Raw genomic sequence first — 21,330 nt, 5'->3', positions numbered from 1 at the left:
TTGATTTTTTTTTTTATTTGTGTTGAGAAATTTTAAATTTCTAATATTTCGATATATGTGTTAATTAGCTAAGCAACATAAAGTTAGAGTAAATTGATGATATAGAATATATCGATTAAAGTATTGTTATTGAATTATTTATAGCTTGTATTTTGTGGTGATTAAAAAAAAAAAACTATTATTTTTTTAAGTTGAAGCATATGCATGGATTTTTTTTTTTTAAAAAAAATAATATACATTTTATTTTCATTATTTATAAATATAACTTAACTAAGCTCATTAATCAATATTTGTAAAATATAACTGATTAAACATACCTTCTATTTCTATATACCAAACCATTTAAATATTTTAATTATATCAGAAATATTAAAATAAGATTTAAAAAATCGAGCCACTCATTATCTGAATTTTAAGAGAAAAAATAAAAAGGAAATGCTAAAATGGTCCAGCTGTTACAAGCGTATAAAACCCCGGTCGTTTCTTCTTCTTCTTTTACAGCCACGTCACGGAATACAACTGCTTAAAAGCATTTGCGTTGCTTTCATTCCAATGGCAGAGGTGCAGAGCTGAGGCCCCGTCCTGCCACTGCACGGTTCGTTTCATATTCTTCGCTTATCTGCATATCTTTCTCGATTCCTTCACGCCGTTCTGTTGACAGGTGAAAGAGTTTTTCGAAGGCTTCATTTCTGTAATTTTATTTTGTGGTCTCTGTACTCTGCTTGTGCTTTGATTCTATTATAGTCGTTTCTTCTTCCTCATGGATTCGTATTTTGGTGCTCCATGCATAGCGCGTATGAGAATCGACATGTAAGAGACGTTTCATGCATTTAGCCGACGATAACTGAACTTCCTCTTTGCTTTGGATGTTATGAACTTCTCGTTTTGATATGGTAGACTGTTTCGCTGTTATTCTGTAGCTTCCTTGTTCATGGCGTCGGAGAGAACTTACAGTAGTGGATGTGTTTGAATGCGAGCATCACGAGCATTTTGAGAATTTTTCTTTGGCTGACTAGTACTGTATGGCTGTTCATGGAAATAACTTGAAAAAACAGAATGAAAAGAAAAAACATGGAGAAGATTTAAGTATTAACATTATTTTTTACTGAAAACGGCTTAAATAAACTTTAGTTTCCTTCACAATATTTTCGAAAATCATATTTCATGTGGTTTACGCTTTGCGTGTAAATGTTTTCATAGGTGGCTGAGTTTCATGGATGTTGTTCATAGCTTTATTCAATCCACTCTATGCTTTTTGCTTTCCGCTTTTGTATTAACTCTCTGATTTTCTAAAGGAAAATCTTTTCAGTTATTTGCATGTATTGATAATAGTTATTTTAACAATACTATCGTAGGAGAGAAAATAAACTTCGAATATGTGTTAGCGATTAGTTTGCATTTTCTAACTAATTTAGTCGGTTATCTGATGGCAGAATTTGCGCTGTGTATAAGGTTCGAGAAGCTTTACTTCTCTCTATTTTCACGTCTGTAGATGATATTTGATTTCACAAAAAATAAAATAAAATAAAATGATCCACTGATTGACGAATTTTGATTCTTCAATTTTTGCCTTCGTATGGGGACAATAATGAACCGGAGTCTATTACCCCTTTTCTTACAGTAATTGAATAGTTATGCTGGTTTAGTTCTTTGATTGGAGGGTCGTAGAAGAGGACAGAGCAGAGAACAAAGTAATGAAAATTCTTCAAGAGTCCCATCTATATCATCTTGCTTATCCTGATAAGTTGTAATGCATTTATTTCCTAATACTGACCAAGATTTGAGTAAATGGGAATTGAAGCGTTGACAGAGCTGGGATTATTTCATCTAGATTTGTATGGCTGTGCTACTAGAGAAATTCAAAGAATAGATAGGCACGCCATGGAGCAACTTTCCCAAGCTTTTACTTCCATTTATATATTATGGGTTATTGCTCTCTATCAACTGTATCACGTATTGATATTTCAGTGTCAATGTAATTTCTCCTTTACATAAGATGCCTAGAAAGCTGTTTGTCCATTAGCCTATTTATTCATGGTTTTTTTAATCTATTGTTAACATCAAGTTTCCAATGCTAGTACATGGAGAATCTCAGGGTCATGAATGGTGGAGATATTCCCTTTGATGTTTTATCTCGGTTGCCAACGAAGACTCTTGTTGAAATGAGGTCCGTTTCTAAAGGGTGGCATGAACTTATTTCAGACCGCTCATTTGTACAAGCTCAGTTCCAGAAGACTGGATTGACGTTATCTGGTTTCATCTTTCAAGAGAAATACCAAAAATGCCTTGACGATATAAAAACATTTAGCTATATGCCAGTAAATGCAGATTCTAAGGTGCAGAAAATGGTCCTTGGTTTCCTGCCCGAGGATGTTGTCATTTTGGCATCCTGTAATGGCCTGGTTTGTTGTAGAAGTTGCTTCCCCACACAACGCCCTACAATAATCTACGTCTGCAATCCTTTGTTTGAGAAGTGGGTGAGTTTTGAAGTGGCTCAGCTGGACAGGTTCAGCAACATTGTTCTAGCATTTGATCCCATCCTGGACCCTGTAAACACTTCAACGAATTTCAGAATAATTAGAATTCAGCAGTTGGAGAATGAGCAAGAGGAATTGCACTACACGTTTAAAATATACTCTTCAAAAACAGGAACCTGGAAGGAATCAAATGAAGTATGCTATTCAAAGGGCAACTTGTTGAAGAACAAAGGCATTTATGCTAAAGGGATCTTACATTGGCTTACTGATACGGATCAAATCCTTGCATTTGATACAGAGAAAGAACTATCTCTGTTGATTTCATCTCCAATTCCTGTCTTGGAATTTTTCATCAATGTCCCTGGAACATGCATTGGAGAATCCATGGGCTTACTACATTTCATCATGATCTGTGAAGATGGAATTATTGTTTGGTATCTGGAAGACTATTTTGAGACAAAATGGATGCTCAAACATTCAAAACGTCTCCAAGTGATTGAGGAAGAGAATCCAAGAATATTTTTCAAGTTACACAAGAGCATGCAACAGAAACTGGTTGCGGGTATGGATCCATTGATGGATCCCTTAGCATTTAAAGATGAGGTCTTATTGATGAGGGTGTATTCAACAATCTATTTCTACCACACTGAAACAGGCAAGGTGATGGAAGTCTGTAACGTTGCCAGTTTGGGTCCAAACCCCTATGTTGATCCTTCAGTGATTCCTTATTCGTTGAGCTTGGTTCCCTTGAACGTTTCTCTCTCACGTTTTGACTCAAACAGCAACATAAACCCCAGCGAGAACTAGTAATCCACTGATGTCTTCCCATTTGGGCAATAGATAGCTAATAAGCTTTTCTCTCTTTTCATTGGAATATGATGGGGTAGGATTTTGGATATAATTGACAAAGTTTAGGCTACAGAACACTTTTTATTCCTATGGCAGCCATAGGGCGTGAAGTTGCATGTTATTTCCCTTCTATCTTGGGAAGTTATATGAACTATTCAAGGGACAAATATACTGTCTACATGACCTTTATTTCCGTCAGGACTCGGAATATCTACACCGTCCATTCAATTTTTCCTTAATTTGTCATTCATTGATAAAATTATTACCATCTATCAAATAATCATCGTTTTTGTGCGGTTCTGTAAGTAACAGTTGGCTTTGGAATGGCAAAACTGGATTCCTTTCTCTGCACAAGTTCAGAATCTTGGCATGAAATGAGCTTTGAGGTAATCCTGATAACTTTATATTTAGTACATTTTTTCTTTCAATTGGTAAGTGGGGATTTCAAGTCAATTACAGCAGTTACTGGAGTAAATATATGTGTTTGGGAATTTCTTTCGTCATTGTGATACGTGTATCAGTGTTGGATGGTTACATTAGAAGATTTCCCATATGCCCTTTTAATAATGCTTTTATTCATGAAGTTGATCGGTTCAGTTGCTTATAATAAACTCACGATTTTTTTTTTTTTCAGCTTTTGTTTTTCCCAAGACGGTTGGCATGCTTCAGAATGAAAAGTTCCTTTGTCTTCATGAGGTAACATTCTTAACCCCTGTTTCTCAGCGCTTTTACCTATCCACCTCCCAAATATTTATATCTTCCTCTCTCTCTATCTCTTAATTTAATATATTCTTAAAGGTTTCTCATTTTGCTATCCCCCGACCTAAGAAGAATTTTGTCCCGTCCTTGTTCCATATTTTTGGATGCGAAATTAGGTCGGATGGATAAAGAATTCCGATCGATTTCTCATTCCGAAATCTATCGTAGATAAATTGAAGATTGAAAATTTAGCCATCTTTAAATCTAAGAATCCATCTCTTTGGGAATATAACTAGCAATGGGGAAATGGCAAAGATACTTCAAAGCTCAATGTTTTTGTTGATTCCTACCTTCTTTCAAAAGTTATAGTTATTTTTTAAAAAAGCATTATTAAATATCTAAATGTCTAAATATTTACTTTAATAGTTAGTAATTTATTTAATAAGCCGCAGGTTTGGATCGTTTTCCAAACAATATAATACAATATTCTCAAATAGTGGAGTGATTAGAATTTTATTCTTTTTAAACAGACTGCACTTTACCTTATTCATTTTGGGCAAAGAGGTCTAATATTACGCAACTGCTGGGCTTGACAGCAACTGTGGAAATATTCTTTTTTTTTTTCTTTTTTTTTTTATTGAATTGTTTGAAAATAAACAATAGCCGTTTGGCCCATTTTTCATTAGAGTTTTGACTTTCTTGGAATTTGAAATTACAATCCCAATTTATATAAAATTTCAAAAGATAAAAATTTTAGTTATACCTAATCCCCACCTATCATCACATCTTAATACGTAAGAAAATTTTAATGGATGGTTGACTGCTTGGCCAATTACATCCACTTTGAACTTTGCTCCAATCTCAAAAATATTGGGGAGAATCTTTGAGCACTTTAATTTTTTTTCTTTATTATTTTATTCTATATCATCTCACACTTCGATCTTCCATTATTGCTTGTTCATTATTATTTAATAAATTTTAGCAGGTCATTATGTTCTCTAGATTAATTTAATTTTTTTCGCTCCATGGATAGTTGATACATGTATTTGTACATGTAACTTGATTTCTTTACATAAACAATCAACAAACCACTCAAATTAGAAATGTCCAAACTCAATCTTGAAAAAGACCCAAATTCAATCTTAAAAAATACTCAAAATCAAATAAAGATATGAAGAATTAAAAAGGAAAAAAAAGTCATATTAGAACCCATAAAGAAAAAAGCGATAAAAATGACAATTAAAAATTATCCAACACTTAAAAAATACAATGCCTCCCAAAAAAAATCTTTATCTACTACAAGATTCCTATAACTGGCCACAATCCTTAAAAAATTGAAGTTATTAATTACACCCCTAGTCTAAAATTTGGTTTAATTAACTTTGGTTATTGGAGTTGGAAAATCTAAAGAATATATGATTCATCCACCAAACATTAGGATATAAATTGGAGTGAACTATGCATTAAAGCTATTATCCGAAGACTAGAGATGCCAAATACCCTCTGCTAACTTTTCCTATCTGTGTACCCTTAACGCTACAAAAAAGAAAAAGGTATTGAGCTTAGGGGCTATGAGTGTCGGTGGGGTGATGAAATGGACAAAATTTGTGTGGTAGAACTAGAAGCCTATTATCAACTCATTTCCTTTTGGAGGCACATGTTCAGCCCCAAAAGTGGCTCCTTCCTTTCTAAAGGCCTCTGTCCCCTGCCTGCCCCCTCTGCTCTTCTCTGCTGGATTCCTTCCTCACTCATTCTCTCCGTCACTACCAGCCATTTTCAACAGTCTTCTGCTTCCATCTCCTCTCCTTTCTTCCATCATTCAACCTAAATTCATTTCATTGTCTTATTGGGAATTTGTAGAGCTATTCGATATCATTTTAACACCCCTTCCAAGTGATAATGCGGATCACAGACCTCCGTTTTCTTCGCAATGGTTATGATTGACATTACAATGCTATGAAGAGCCTATTTTTCCTTCCCTGTTGTAGTCTCACATAATTAATTAGAAGGAACACTATTTTCATTATATTTAAAATAAAATCACTTCAAAGTGGAAAATAGTGGATCTTAGTTTTTAATTATGATTAGAAGTAGTGTTTCAATGTTCTCCTCTCTTGGCCTTTTAGCTCTTGTAGCTCTAATATTGTCTATTTAGGTGTTTGTTGATCTATTTATATGAATGTTTTAAAAAGCTTCAATTGAGTCTATTATGATAAAAAAGAATTATAATTTGGCCGATGGGTTCCGTCTGGGGATCACTTTTCTGTGAGATTAAAGTAATGAGTGGGATTCACCTTGCTTGGTGAATCCTGAATGGTGGGTATTATTAATTTTCAGATTCGATTGGGGTTGCCAAAGTTGACATGTTCATTATCTGACACCCTTCCCACATAAACAAAACCCTCCTGATTTAATAAATCGTATCAATAGAAAAGAGTAGCTCTATTTCTTTTCTTTTCTTCTCTTCTCTTTTCTTTTCTTTTCTTTTTCTTGGGAAAAGGCTGTGAATTATCGAGTGTGTTTCGTATGATGAATATATTACTGGAATTCTATTAGAATATCCTTACGTCCTCTTTAAGACTTCATTATAAAAATGTGTCCAAGAGTTTAGTAGAAATATGTCTTTCATTTGCTAATAGTAAAAGAATTTTTGTTTTTTAACTTTCTGTTGTGTTATTTTTTTACTACATAGATGAATATTACACAACTGGAAAATCTCCAAGAATTCACCCCTTGAAATAAAAATTTGAAAAATTATTTCAAATTTTTTATTTGAAGTATTATAAATGATTTTAAATTATTTGTTTAGAAGGAATGTAAACATTTCTTTCTCTTTTTTTTTTTTCTTTTTTTTTTTCATAGATTTTTTTGCAGGAAAAAATCGATTTTTCTGTTTGAGTTTGACAAATTGTGTTAATTTTTTATTATAAACTTTCAATTTCATTAATAAAAGTCCAATATGACCAACCCGAATCCCATCAGGTTCTCTAATATTTGATCATTTTTTTTGTCATAAGTTTATAAAAAGAAAAAACAGGTTTTTGAAACCACTTTCTAAATTACAACTATTCAATTCATTTGAAATCCGTCCGTTAAAATCTCTCAAAACCTTTGGAAAACAATTTTATCCCTTCAATTGTTCCCTAAAAAAATGGTTTAAATAACATTTTTTTAAAAAAAATATTAAATAAACATTGGATTACACACTGTCAAACTTGGACTTTGGTGCAACCCGTTTTCACCATTTGGCATTTTCTTCTATTCTACGGTGCTCGTTTCTTGGAATTTTTGATCTGTTCCTTTCGATGTCCGGCGTTTATTAAATTTTTCGTTCTTCATTTTTATTTTTTTCCCCACTCTTTGATGGTTAGATTCAACCATTTTAACACACCATTTCAGCTCTTATCCTATTCTTCAGAGTGAAAACCTACCCACTTAACAATTAAGAAAATTACTATGTCAATAATTGAAGCCTTAAACTTTAGAATTATTAGAGATTCTTTAGAATGTTGGATAAAATTTAGTTCTGAAATAGTGCCAAGGTTATCATACATATGTTCTATGTTCTAAGTTCCATCCAAAATTCTAATTGTACTCAGTAGAGTAGTTTTGAATTTTTTGTGAAATATTGTAAATCTGATGAGAATAGATGTGTTATTAAAACAAATCCGATGAAGTCCCAAGTTAAGGAGTAAAATGTGTAGCAATAGACACGATACTAACACCTCAATCTGGTTTAATGTCACCGAGCCAACAACTGTCAAATAGGTCTCTGCCTATTTAGTTATCCATCGTCAACAAGTAACCACCGTAAGACAGGGCATAAGAGTCGTAGATTGAAATTATAGTCTCCATCCTTTCCCAGTAGGTTTCTAAAGCAGGCAAAAAGACACTAATTTGTAGAAATTTTCAGTTTGGCACCACTATTTGAAAAAGTACGAAACTTTCATCTGCCATTTGTTAGAGACAAAATGGAGAGAAAACAGAAGAGAAGGCCTCTGCTTCCATCTCTCTCTTACAAAAGCATGTTAATTTCTACACTTTACATGCAGTAGCTGTAATGGCTTTGGGGTGCCTCGAGAACAGTGCTTTTGAAGATCCTTATACACTTTTTTTTAGTAGAATAAATACCCAACACCATCATCCTTAGCACCCTAATCATTTCAACCCCACAAGTCCTCTCCTTGGCTTTCTTTTTTATAAATTAAAAAGAAAAATCACAGGGTACCCAGAAAAGAAAAGCAGGAAAAAAAAAAAGGAAAAAAAAGAAAGGAAAAAAAAGAAGGGAAAAGAAGGGATAAAGAGAAACCCATCTCTCTTGAAACACAATTTTCCCCTCTCTCTCTCTCTCTCTCTCTGTCTGTCTGTCTTTCTTACTCTGCTTTTCAAAGGTATCCCAATTTCCGCCCCACCGACCGCCATTTCTTCATATTAAAGCGTCATATCCATCAATGTCACTGTAATTACTAGAAAGAGAAAAGGTGGGTTGGTGATAAAAAGAGGGAGATGGATTTGGGTAGAAGAAAAACAGGGGTTAGTAGTAGTGTGGTTTCAGGGTCTGTTTGGGAGAGCAGAATGAAGATGGATGAAGTGAAAGGTGGGATTAAGGTGTTCAATGGGGAAGATGGTAGTAACAAAGAAGGTAGAGCTGTAACAAGGGCAATGCTCAAGAGAACTACTACAGCTACTGATACTTCCGTAGTGAGTGCAAAGAGAAAGGTATTGAGTTCAGACGGTTCAGATGGATCTGAAAAATCGCCAATTCAGAGAAGCCCAAATCAGCTGAGGAAGTTGAGATCTGAAGAAATTGAGAGAAGCCCAAATCAAATAAGGAAGTCAAAATCTGAAGTGGGGAGTAGATCAAGTGTTGAGAGAAATGAAAAAACCCCAATTCAGCTCAGGAAGGTGAAATCGGATTCCACCAGGACAATCGTCGACGACAATGCTAAGGCCATTGTTGTTGTCGGTGGAAGAAATGGGACAGATTTAGAGCATCTGCAAAATCTAGAATCAGAATCGAACGAGAATTTGGGCGTAATTGAGAAGGGAATCCACGGATCTGTCAAGGAAATTGAGAAACCTCAAGTTGAGAATGAGACTTCTTGTAAGGAATTTGAAGTGTGCCACATTTCAACCATTGCGGGTCCGATCAAATCCACTCTGAAAGTGTCGATCAATGACAGTGATGTTAAAGATGAAAATGAAGCCAACGAAGAGGAGGAAACCGATGAAGAAGAAGAGGACATTGAAATTGAGAAGGAAAGCTTCGATATCAAGGAGATCAATTTACCAGAACCCAAAAAAGTTGTGAGTGAAGTGAAGCGATTCCACCAAATCTACGAAAAACCAGGTCCAACGTCCACCAAACCCACTTTCAGTAAGTAAAATCTTTTGCCATTTCATCCACTATTCTTTCACTAAATCAGTTACTTGTTCTTGAACATTCTGCTGTATAATTCTCAGCATCGAACGAATATCACAGCTTCCAAGAAAAAAGCACCAAATTGCAGAGCTTAGGTACACTGAATTCAGGATCCTCTTTCTTTTTTTTCTTTTTTTTTGGATTTATGGGTCTCTAGAGTTCTCAACCCAAATTGTTCTTACTTTTTGGTCAGTGGACTTAGTAATGTGGAAGGAAGTATCGAGATCTGCCTTCGTGTTTGGGATTGGATCTTTTCTTATAATATCATCTTCCTACACTAAGGACATTAACATCAGGTGAGAAAAAAAAAAAACCCTCTGGGTAGCTTTGAAAATTTACATTCAAACCCAAATTTCCATATAATCAAATCTAAAGTACTCTGTTTGAGTTGCAGCTTTATCTCTGTGATGTCATATGTGGGACTCTGCTACCTTGCTGCCACGTTCCTGTATAGATCCATTATTTGCAGGTAATCAATGTTCTCATGGGAATTGGTTGTGACTTGTGAGTGAATAAAGAGAAGAAGAAGAAGAAAGAAGAATGTAAGAGTTTTGTCTGTACTTGTTTGTTTAATGGGAATCACAAAATTCAGGGGAGCCATTGATATGGAGAACGTAAGGCATGTGGTTGGCGAAGAAGAAGCAATTTGGGCTCTTAAATTACTGCTCCCTTACTTGAATGAGTTCTTATTAAAGCTCAGAGCTCTGTTTTGTGGAGATCCTGCAACTACAATCAAGGTTTCTTTTTTTCTTTTTTTTCTTTTTCCCCTTTAATTTTTATTTAAATTATTATAATTTTTAAGAAGGTACGGAAATAATGGTTGATTTATTTGCAAACATGCAGCTGGCTGTTCTCCTGTTTGCCTTGGCCCGATGTGGCAGCTCAATAACCGTCTGGAAAGTCGCCAAATGGGGTGAGATTTAAAATTTCCATTAAAATTTTCTTTTCAGCTTTTTTTTTCCTTTTAATTCCTAATTTGTTAATTATATTTTCACACATTCAAATTCTAAAAACAAATTTTAAAAATTATTTTTTGAAGTTTTTGAAATTTAACTTTTTTTATTTTTATTTTTTAACATTAGTAAAAATAAAAATTTAAAGGTATATGTAGTGTTTAACTTTTAAAAGCTAAAAATAATAAATTAATCGTGACCAGAATACAATAAATAATTCATACATATACAACTTTTGCTCTTAGTTATTATTATTGTTAAATTATAAATTTAGTCTCTAAAATTTAGTTTAAAAGTTTGAATTTTTTTAATTAATTTATATGTTAAATATATATTTAGAATTTTATCTTTAACTCCTTAAACATTATTGTATTTAATCATATATGTGGAGAATAAAGTGAATTTGGATTGACGAGGTAACTTATATTTGGTGTCAGGTTTCTTCGGAGTATTTACTGTACCGAAAGTCTGCTCTTCGTATTCCTCGCAGCTGGCTGCTTACGGTAAAATCTCTGACCCAAAATGTCACTTTTGTCCCTTTCACGATACCGTTACTTACGTTCCCAATATCACTCTTCACCTGCTTTTTCGTACTTTTGTCTCTCTCTGTCCCTGCTCCACCCCTAAACTATTTAACATTTTAATTTTATTATTTTTTTACCCGCATCAATACAATGTGAAATTATAAAGTTAAATGGTTATGGAATTTAAATTTACTATTAATTTTTAAAAATAGTTTTTATAAAAATTAATTTCCATCTTGCTTTGTTTACAATTTGCAAATGGCCTACCCATATTCTATTGCGGATCTAAAAGATCTCGGCACTCTTTTAAGGTGGGCCCATCGGCCCAAAAGACATAATAGCTAGTTTAACCTACACACCCAATATTGGGCCTTGATACTTGTTCAGATTGGGCCCAATTACAATATTTAAACGCAATTAACATATTATTGGGCCATTGCAGCTAAATTTTGGGTTCGACGATTTCGTGATGCATGGGAGTCATGTTCTCACAAAAAGGGAGTGGCTGTAGCAATCTTCGTACTCGTATGGAACTTATCTTCAGTGGTCGCTCGAGTTTGGGCTGGTAATTACTTCTTACTTCTTTCAATCATCGGTCGGGTAGATTGATCGAAATTATAATGTGTTAATCAATTGAGTTGAGTAGATTGATCTAAAAGATGTATATATTTCTTTAATTTTTTAAAAGATATTTATAAAATTGGGGATTCGTGTTATTTTGTTTCAGCATTTGTGCTGTTTGTGGCGTTTCGATATTACCAGCAATCTTTACAAACAGAGGAATGGGAGGAGGAGGAGGAGGAGGAGGAAGAAGGTGAAAAAACGTGTCAAGTTTCTATTGGAAAGGGAAAATATGGCAGTGGGACCCTTTTTGGAGGTATGAGCCGTGGGAAACAAAAGAAGAAATTTTGAGAATAAAACCCACAATTTTAATAAAATTAAATTTTTGGTATTTCATTTTATTATTAGCTTTCAACTTCAATCGGCAGAGGCAGATGCTTGCTGTTTGATATAGTTGTATGGTCCATTTTTCTCGACCTCCTTAAGATTTGTTGGTCACTTGGGTCTTTGTTTTTGTTGCTATAGAATTTTCTATTTTTGGTATGTAAATATTTGTGGGTTTATTCAATAAAATTAAGTAATCCCATTATAGTCTTTTATAATTCCAGTGTAAGTTTGAGATTTACATTTGAGATGTGGTTTTAGGTTATCAAAATAATAATACCATCTGTTGCACTTGCAAATATTTAATTTTAAAACTTTTTCAAATATTTAAGATATTGTTTTATTTATATGTTGAGCTGAATTTAATTATTGATGTATAAGAAGATTTTTAAAAATAGGATTGAACAGTGAATAACTCAAGTGTGCATTGGATCCGTGTTTTGAAAGTGGGACCCTCGAATTTGTGTTAGTTTTGTCGGAAGAGAGGCATGTGGCGGCGTGGTCCATAATACGATGAACCAGGTCAGGTCTACGGCCCATAGGCCCACTCAAAATTTGGGCCCAACGTGATTTCTGACGGTTCGCCAGCCTGCCAGATGGATGTAGGCTTGTAGCACTCAAAGTGGGATAACTTAGTGTTTTTTTTGTTTTCTTTCAACTTTCCCTTCTCCTTTAAGGTTTTAACCGGGTGTGGAAACTTCTCCCTACCAGATATATGTTTTAAAACCTCGAGGGAAAAACCATAAGAGAAAGTCCAAAGAATACAATATTTGGTAGCGGTGGACTTAGACTATTACACTATGCCCCAGTTTATTATCAACTGAAAATTTTTACGTTCGAATCTAAGCATTTTTGGGTCAGTATTGAAAAAAAAAACACAAATTATAGGATAAAAGATCCTATGGAAAAAAAAATTATAGGAAAAAAAACATCCTTCAATGAATTAAGTGATTAATTAAGATAGTGTTTTAGGCACATCAAAAATGACCCATCAAAATATGTTGTCGCGCACTTATCTTTAGAGTTTGGTGTTAAAATCCCATTTTCAATGAAATGCCATAAATTCAAAAGCAAAATAATAATGCATTACATGAACATGTAAGGTTGGTAGAATTTCTACCAAATTCTATTGCAAAGACAAGCCCATGTTTTCTTTTGAGCACTAAAAGCATAAACTTTTATTCATTTCATTGCCAACCCAACCCAAAAACAAGTGATTTTGCACTTTGGTTTTGAGTTAAATTCGTGTATCGTAGTAGTTCAGTCGATATAATTAGATCTATTCACGTGGTAAAAAGAATATCACGAACTAATTTCATAATAAAAGTTATCGACTTATTTAAACTTAATTAAATTTCAACATGTTACCGCTCGAGACTTGTCATGATTTATGTCGATATGATTAATTATTATGCCAAGAAGTCCAAGTAGATTGGTTATGTAGTTTGCTTGTGGTTTGTGATTTCCTAGCTAAAGTTGAAATGAGTGGCTAAACTATATTGATAACTTATCTTTAGGACAAGACCATGTATCATTAAACATGATGGAATATTTTTGTCTGATGTCTTTGTCAAAAGTGTTGTCCATCCACTTGTCATTTGGAGTTTGAACATTCTTAACTTCATCAATTAGGTGTCCTTTGAGTAGAGATGTGTAGCTTTCATCAATTCCAATTGGCTTCCTCTTTCTTCATCGAACCCTAATGAATCACTCTCGAGTTATTGTTTAATTCAAATGTACATTTGTTTGTATGATAAGAGATTATGGTTTGATTCTAGTATTTAACGTGCAATACCTCGTACCCAGAATTTAAATTTAGATTTAGAGTTTGGATTCAGTACCTGATGAGTTCGGTATTCTTTAGCATCAACTGCAACATGGTAACGTTTTCTATTTGCCTTGAAATGTTGTTAAGAGTGAAGATATTTTGCTTACGTACTGCTCCATATCTAAGATGCAAATCAAGATATAGCCTACGACATGGTCATGTTCCTTACTTATCTTGAAATGTTGCAAAGAGTATGATATCTCACATCAGTTGGAGAAGTGAACAAAACATTTCTTATAAGGGTATGTAAATTTTTTCTTAGTGGATGTGTTTTAAAACCTTGAGATAAAGTCCGTAGGGAAAACTCAAAGAAGACAATATCTACGTGCGGTGGGCTTGAATTGTTACAACTGTTCAAAAGCATCATTTTCATAGCATATAATGTTATTTGAACCGATGTTTGAATAAGATTAGAGACTAAGGTACACCTAGTATTTGTGGCCAATATTAGAAGATATTGAGAACAAGAAGTTTTGCTTATATATTTATTATGAACGCGACATCGACCTCATTACAAAATCTCAATATTGTTAATAAAATATTCTCCATATATTTTGTTCATTTTTATAACATATTTACATTAAGAGAAGCTATGGCAAATATAGACACGAAATAGTAATTTTTATTTATTTAAACGTTTTCTATAAATATTTAATATTTATAGTTTTTTTTTTCAAGAAATGTCGATCTCCATCGATATTTCTATTCATACAAAATTAGAAACCATGACATTTTATGGATATTTCTCTGCCACATTTTTAAATTTAAGCATATAAATAAAGTCGTGTATACTCATTTTCATAATATGAATGTTTTTCAACTTTATTTTATTTTCTTATTCTATACTAATAATTAATTAAATCTCGTAATTATAAAATCACTAAAAAAAATTTAATTGCTAAAAATATTTAAAAGTGAAGGTTAAATTCACTTTTAGCTGGTAGGAAATATAATTGATGTAATAGATTGTGTTTTAATAATAATAAAAAAATAATAATAATAAAAAGTACTAAAATAAATCTGTTTTTTTATAAAAAGAAAAAGAACAAAAATCAATATAAGCATGAACATGTGCATGTTTTTATATTTTAATGTAACAATTAGATCTAATTTATTATTAAAATTAAGATTCTTTCATATAATATCATATTCATTGTATTTGTTGAAATGTTGAAGTCGATTGGTTAAAATATATATCGTTTATATAAAAAAAATAATTAAAAATTTACCCATAATAAATAGTGAGAAAATAAGTATAAATTTAAAATAAATAACGATAAATTTCTTAGATTAAAATTATTCGGCCTAAAATCATATTCAAATTATTTAAATATATTTTTTTATAAAAAAAATTTAGTTAGGCTTAATTTCTAACGTAAATACCATATTCAAAATGTGATTAATTAGAGCCTAATTTTATCTTATATAACAAATTTTTAAAATTAATTATGCTCATAATAATGCAATTATTTCATTTTCTTAATTTTATTTTATATTTGATTAAATTTTATATGTGAATAAAAACATATAAATAAATAAAAACATTTTGACAAGAGAATCTTTTCACATGATGAACAGCCGATCGGGACTCCACTAATTTAATTACTTATTAATATCATTTCCAAAAAGATTGATTATTTAAAAAAAAAATTAATACAGACCAAATGAGACTTCATATTTGTTTAAAGATAAATTTTAGTATATGAGAGAAACAAATCTTATCTTTACAGAACAATGGTCTCCAACAAATTTGGAATCCGAGTAATCTTGAATTTCAATTATTGACTTAGTGATCAAAAATATATATTTTAATCAGTTAAGTTATATTACACTCTGATCTACGAGAATGGTTAAAATTATCATTTTTTTTTTAAAAAAAAAATAAAGATCCGAGACTACAATTATTACTATTTATATTTACTATTTATATTAATAAAATATATTTTCTTTTTTACTATCTCATTATAAAAATTTTAAAATTGAAAAGTGTTTAATTAGAGCAATTATAGAACTAAATTCATTTTTTTATTCTAAAATATAAATAATACATTCTTTTCAGATTTTAAATTTAGACAGGAAGAATCTTACCAAATTTATTTAATTTATGAATGCAGAGTCAATTATTTTTATCATTATTTTTTTTTTTTTTACTTTTCATTTCATATAATAATAATAATAATAAATTATATTATTGAGAATCATACTCTTCTATCACATAAATGAAGAATGCATGAATAAATTGATACTATATCTAAATTAGACGTGAAAAATTTGATAATTATTATTTATCCAATAAAATGTTTATTTATTGCTCGCACATAAATAAAACAATATCAAATGACAATCATATCCCATCCTTTTCATTAGATTAGGTGAACGATTTCGGATCATTATTCCCTTCCCACGAAAAAATTAATATATATAACTTATATAAAATTCTAATATTTATTGCTAATGTTATTTAATTAAATAAAAAAATCTTTCTTTTTCATAAAATTAATATCTTTATTTAATTAAATTATTTGGTAATAAATAAGAAAAAATTATAATGAAATTAATTAACTAAACTCTTTCTATTTAATTTTCTTTTTCTTTTTAATATTTATGGGTTATTTTAGATAAAAAAAAATTATATAACTTATATAAAATTTATCTTATTTAATTTATAAACTTCAAATTTTATTTTATTTTTTATCAAATAAAATAAATAATTTTTTTATCAAATAAAATAAATATAGATGGAGAAGATTAAAAGTTTACTATAAAAAAAATAAAAAAAAAAAAAAGATTTTGAAAAACAAGACCAACTTGTTTAACCTATTTACGGACACACAAATCAACAAAATCCACGTCATAGGTCATGATAATAATAATTTTATATTTCAAATTTTAATATAAATTTTTAAAATAAATTTTGTTTTTAATAGAAGGTAAATTTTTAAATTTTGTGTGCTTGATAAATTTTCATTTATTTAATATTTTAAAATAATTATCAATATTTAATAAGTTATATTTCTATTTTAGATCAAATTAATAAAAATATCTAAATTTCTGAACAAAAATTCAATAATACACTTAAACTTTAAAAAAATTTAAAAATATATTTATTTTAGTTTCGATAGAAATAATCAAACACTCTATTTCATTTAAGTTTCAAAATACTAAGTTTTTAAAAGATTTATTAATATCTTAAAAATTATTTAAATATTAAAAAAACACCTTTTAAACTTTTTTAAAAAATTAAAAAATACATTTACTTACTTAGATAATGAATTTAAATATAATTTAGAGTAAAATGATTAATCAAATACAAAATAAAATTATATCTTGTTTTTATAGGATGATTAAAGTATTACGATAGGTAATTAAAGGGCAATTTCTATATTTAAATATGATTTCCATATTCATATAAAATAAGAATATTGTAAAAAGAAATAATTAAATAGAAAAGTTAATGTCCATAGTTAATCATGCAATCTTGCGTACACGACACCGTATTGTCATAAATAGATACCTATTTAATGCCTTACCAAAACCATGTAAGAGCTTTTAAAATATACATTTAACTTATTTTTCCTTAATTTTTATAAATATTTAAAATTTTAAAATACATATCTACTAATTTTTCTTATATTATATTTTTAAAATTTTAAAATTTTAATTTCTTGCATATATATATTATTTCGATTTAATAAAATTTAATAAAAAGGATTGAAATTAAATTTATTTATAAACTGTAAATGAGTAATAAAAGTGAACTTGGGAGAAAACCGGAAGAGGGGTAGACTCGTAACTATACATAATCCGATGGGCGGTCTTAAAGCGTGGGCCCTGACCGTGGAGGCCCACCAGTATGGCCCATTTAGCTTCCCAATGATGCCGTTGAAAGAGCCATGACGTCAGAACGGCAAATAGCAGAATCTACCGCCACGATTCTGACACCTGCTCACCATCAAGATTTAATAACGGCCATCCGATCATTTTTTTGGTATCAGGTGTCAAAAAGGTAATTTCGTAATTCCCGTCGCTATAAAAGGGGCAAGAAAATGCAGAGATTCACGGGGTCGAAGGAGCGAACGTCCGGAGATAATCGGAGGTCCTTGAAAACCCTAGAAGGGAGATTTCAGTGGGAGAGAGGTTGCAGAGAAGGCGTCCTCTTAGGGAATGCAGAGAGATGAGAGGAGCGCTGTTGACGAGTTTCATCTCTAATGGTCGAGCAGGCAAGTGCATCCGCGGCCGGAATTGTCACCGGAAACACGTCGAAGACGGGTGATCCATTTTCCCCTTTTCTCTTCCTCTTCAAATCCCTACGCTTTAATTAAGTAAGCTAAGAAAAAACAAGGCGAGAAAGAATCGTTTGTATATATCAGTACTTTTGTGTTTTAATCTTTGAGAAAAGATCGAATCCATGGCGGAGAAGGACAGAGACGGTCATTCTGGAGTGCTCCATGGGAAGTATGAGTTAGGTCGGCTTCTAGGGCATGGAACTTTTGCTAAGGTTTACCATGCCCGGAACTTGCAGACTGGGACGAACATGGCGATGAAGGTTGTTGGGAAGGAGAAGGTCATAAAAGTAGGTATGATGGAGCAGATCAAGAGAGAGATCTCTGTGATGAAGATGGTGAAGCATCCGAATATTGTCGAGCTTCATGAGGTTATGGCGAGCAAATCGAAGATCTATTTCGCTATGGAGCTTGTTCGAGGCGGGGAACTGTTCTCCAAAATTGCTAGAGGTCGATTGAGAGAGGATGTGGCTAGAGTTTACTTTCAGCAGCTGATTTCTGCGATCGATTTCTGCCACAGTCGGGGGGTTTACCATCGGGACCTCAAACCGGAGAATCTTCTTCTCGACGACGACGGAAACCTTAAGGTAACTGATTTTGGACTCAGCGCATTTTCAGAGCACTTGAAACAGGATGGATTGTTGCACACAACTTGTGGTACGCCAGCGTACGTTGCGCCGGAGGTTATCGGGAAGAACGGATACAACGGCGCCAAAGCCGATCTGTGGTCATGTGGAGTCATCCTTTACGTTCTTCTGGCAGGATTTCTCCCATTTCAGGACGACAATATTATGGCCATGTACAGGAAGATTTACAAGGGAGACTTCAAATGCCCGCCGTGGTTCTCATCGGATGCCCGTCGACTAATCACCAAACTCCTCGATCCAAATCCGAATACCAGAATTACAACTTCGAAGATCATGGAGTCGTCCTGGTTCAGGAAATCTGTACCAAGAACTGTGACGACGAAAGAGGAGCAGGAATTCGACGAGAGCAACGAGAAACTAAAGCAATCTGAGACTCTGAATGCATTCCACATAATTTCGTTATCAGAAGGGTTCGATTTGTCGCCGTTGTTCGAGGAGAAGAAGAGGGAAGAAAAAGAGGAGCTGAGATTTGCGACGACGAGGCCGGCAAGCAGTGTGATATCGAAGCTGGAGGAGGTTGCGAAAGCGGGGAAATTCAACGTCAAAAAGAGCGAATCGAGAGTCAGACTACAGGGCCAGGAGTGCGGAAGAAAAGGGAAACTGGCGGTGGCTGCGGAGATCTTCGCCTTGACGCCGTCGTTTCTGGTGGTGGAGGTGAAGAAGGATCATGGCGACACTCTCGAATACAACCAATTCTGCAGCAAAGAGCTCCGGCCGGCACTCAAAGACATTGTCTGGACATCACCGACGGAGAACTCCATGCCGGCTTGAGATTCAGGAAGAATTGAGATTATTCTTCGTAGTAGTTCTTTCTTTCTAGATTTAACGTGGTTGTTAGTTGTTTGATTTAGTTCGGAATTTGAGTTAAAAAGAAAAAAAAAAAGAAAAAAGTGTCAGTGATGATCAGATCATGTGTTATGTGCTGCATATAATTGTTGTAATCCTTCACCAAAGTTGTCCCTAATTTTGGGCCCTTTTTCCCCTTCCAAGCAGAAGAAATGAACGAAACAATCAGTGCCTCTGCTTTTTACGAAGCATAACAAGACAATGTCCTCGTCACTCTCTTTCAAAGGAAATGTTTGGATTCCTTCCCTTTTTCAGTTATTTTGCACTCAACTTCTCTAGGTAAGTTTCAATTAAGCTCATAAATTTGGAAAAGTTCCACTTTTAATATTCTTTTAATAATAAAAAAACCATTTTGAAGATTTTAATGTTAAAATAAAATGAAAATTGATTCTTATTTTTATCAATTTTAAAGTTTATGGGTATTTAAGAAATATTTTGTATAATTTAACTTAATTTATAAATAAACCATTCAAACCTTTTGACTATTTTCAGATTAAGAATTTTAAATTTTAAATTTTCCACATCAATCTACTTTATTTTATCCAGAAATTAATCTTATCCAATTATTTACTTTTTAACTATTTTCAGAAATACATTTTCCCTACCAAATATTTCCTATTTCGTAAAAGACACTTTTTTACTCAATAATCCCTTTTTTTCCTTCAAAATATTCACTTTAATGAGTAAAAAAATAATTATTCCCAATCTCATTTGGGTGAAAGTCGCTTTTTGTAGATCCAATAATTTTGATCGAAAAGTATATATAACAATATTTCTAAGAGAGAGAGAGTATAACCCAACATTAAAGTAAGATAAAATAATTATAATCATAACATTTTTTTTTTTTTTTTTTTACTAAAAAATTATTTTAAAATCACTCCCAAACATTTACTAATATTTATAAATTTATTAAATTCATGAGTTGTAAAGGTATTTGATTTCTGCTCCAATCCCCTCCTAAGCTTTAGCATGTGGGCTCAATTCATCATCTCCATTCCTTCACACCAATTACTTCAATCCCTCTGAAAATGAAATTTCATACCAAACTTTTAATTTCAACTCCCACCGTATAACCTCTCTCTCTCTCTCTCTCTCTCTCTCTCTCTCTCTCTCTCTCTCTCTCTCTCTCTGTATATATATATATATATATATATATATCAAGGGATATGGTTTGGGTCTAGAGAGGGTTCACATGGGGCGTTTGGCCTTTTCCTCTTGATTGTCTGCATTTTATGAAAGAATCAACACAACATTTATTATTATTGTTGTTGTTATGGTTCAGCCACACAAAGGATTCACCCAATGGCCCTTTTGAGGGAATTTGAGGCTGCACATCTCTTCTTCTCTCTTGGAATTGGAATCCCAACTCACTTTATCAGCCACTCCATCCTCCTCCATTGGATTTATATTTACCCATTTCTCTAACTTTTCTAAGGACCCACCACTAATGTCATCTCATATCCTCTTCTTCTCTCTCCAAATGGAGTTTGTCCTTTTCTTTCTTCTCCAGAATCAAAACAAGAAGGATGCTTATTCGAAAAGATTCTAATATTTGACCTTTCGATTGAAAATATGTACCTTAACCGGTTGAGTTCGGTTCAAATTGGCATGAACATGAACGTAGACTTCATTTAGCACTCTCTCGTAGTCTCCTGCTTGCATTACCATAAACTCAATTAGAGGAAAAAGGAATTTATGATTGCTAGATGTATTAACTTGATGAAGAAGACTATGGCGCAGTTATATGGGGAAGGTGGTTTGAATAACAAAAGAATCATACAACTAAACAAACAAACATGAAATCAATCATGATAAGCTTACTTTATTGTCCACCTACCAATAAGGCAAAAGCAGCCA

At 32.5% G+C, this 21,330-nt stretch overlaps 3 protein-coding genes across 4 annotated transcripts; all 3 read left to right on the top strand.

The window, feature by feature from the left end:
- The first annotated feature begins 514 nt into the window (after window positions 1–514).
- LOC111485783 (putative F-box protein At3g23950) lies at window positions 515–3,479 on the top strand. The gene is made up of 2 exons (XM_023132816.1): window positions 515–661; window positions 2,079–3,479. Exon 2 carries the CDS (start codon window positions 2,082–2,084, stop codon window positions 3,282–3,284), a length of 1,203 nt encoding a protein of 400 aa, XP_022988584.1. The 5' UTR covers window positions 515–661; window positions 2,079–2,081; the 3' UTR covers window positions 3,285–3,479.
- Window positions 3,480–8,256: 4,777 nt separating this feature from the next.
- LOC111485768 (reticulon-like protein B21) lies at window positions 8,257–12,087 on the top strand. 2 transcript variants are annotated; one of them, XM_023132796.1, is made up of 9 exons: window positions 8,257–9,375; window positions 9,489–9,542; window positions 9,641–9,743; window positions 9,842–9,916; window positions 10,040–10,184; window positions 10,291–10,360; window positions 10,838–10,903; window positions 11,367–11,489; window positions 11,652–12,087. In XM_023132796.1, exons 1-9 carry the CDS (start codon window positions 8,532–8,534, stop codon window positions 11,834–11,836), a joined length of 1,665 nt encoding a protein of 554 aa, XP_022988564.1. In that variant the 5' UTR covers window positions 8,257–8,531; the 3' UTR covers window positions 11,837–12,087. The 2 variants fall into 2 exon arrangements, with proteins under 2 accessions (XP_022988564.1, XP_022988563.1); XM_023132795.1 differs by having other exon boundaries at window positions 8,259–9,402.
- A 5,657-nt stretch (window positions 12,088–17,744) lies between these two features.
- LOC111485779 (CBL-interacting serine/threonine-protein kinase 6-like) lies at window positions 17,745–19,610 on the top strand. Its single transcript, XM_023132811.1, has one exon. It carries the CDS (start codon window positions 18,106–18,108, stop codon window positions 19,396–19,398), a length of 1,293 nt encoding a protein of 430 aa, XP_022988579.1. The 5' UTR covers window positions 17,745–18,105; the 3' UTR covers window positions 19,399–19,610.
- The last annotated feature ends 1,720 nt before the right edge of the window (window positions 19,611–21,330 follow it).

Source organism: Cucurbita maxima, unplaced genomic scaffold, assembly GCF_002738345.1.
Source record: "Cucurbita maxima cultivar Rimu unplaced genomic scaffold, Cmax_1.0 Cma_Scf00010, whole genome shotgun sequence".
NCBI lineage: Eukaryota > Viridiplantae > Streptophyta > Magnoliopsida > Cucurbitales > Cucurbitaceae > Cucurbita > Cucurbita maxima.
Note: the sequence above shows the minus strand (reverse complement) of the source record. Positions and strands in the feature narration are given on the sequence as shown.

What these genes read in the sequence shown, in the direction of transcription:
- LOC111485783 (XM_023132816.1), top strand. Translation starts at nt 2,082, where the DNA reads ATGGAGAATCTCAGGGTCATGAATGGTGGAGATATTCCCTTTGATGTT.
- LOC111485768 (XM_023132795.1), top strand. Translation starts at nt 8,532, where the DNA reads ATGGATTTGGGTAGAAGAAAAACAGGGGTTAGTAGTAGTGTGGTTTCA. An exon ending in CTGGAAAGTCGCCAAATGGG is followed by an intron (nt 10,361 to 10,837) that starts GTGAGATTTAAA and finishes ATTTGGTGTCAG; the next exon opens with GTTTCTTCGGAGTATTTACT. An exon ending in GGTCGCTCGAGTTTGGGCTG is followed by an intron (nt 11,490 to 11,651) that starts GTAATTACTTCT and finishes ATTTTGTTTCAG; the next exon opens with CATTTGTGCTGTTTGTGGCG.
- LOC111485779 (XM_023132811.1), top strand. Translation starts at nt 18,106, where the DNA reads ATGGCGGAGAAGGACAGAGACGGTCATTCTGGAGTGCTCCATGGGAAG.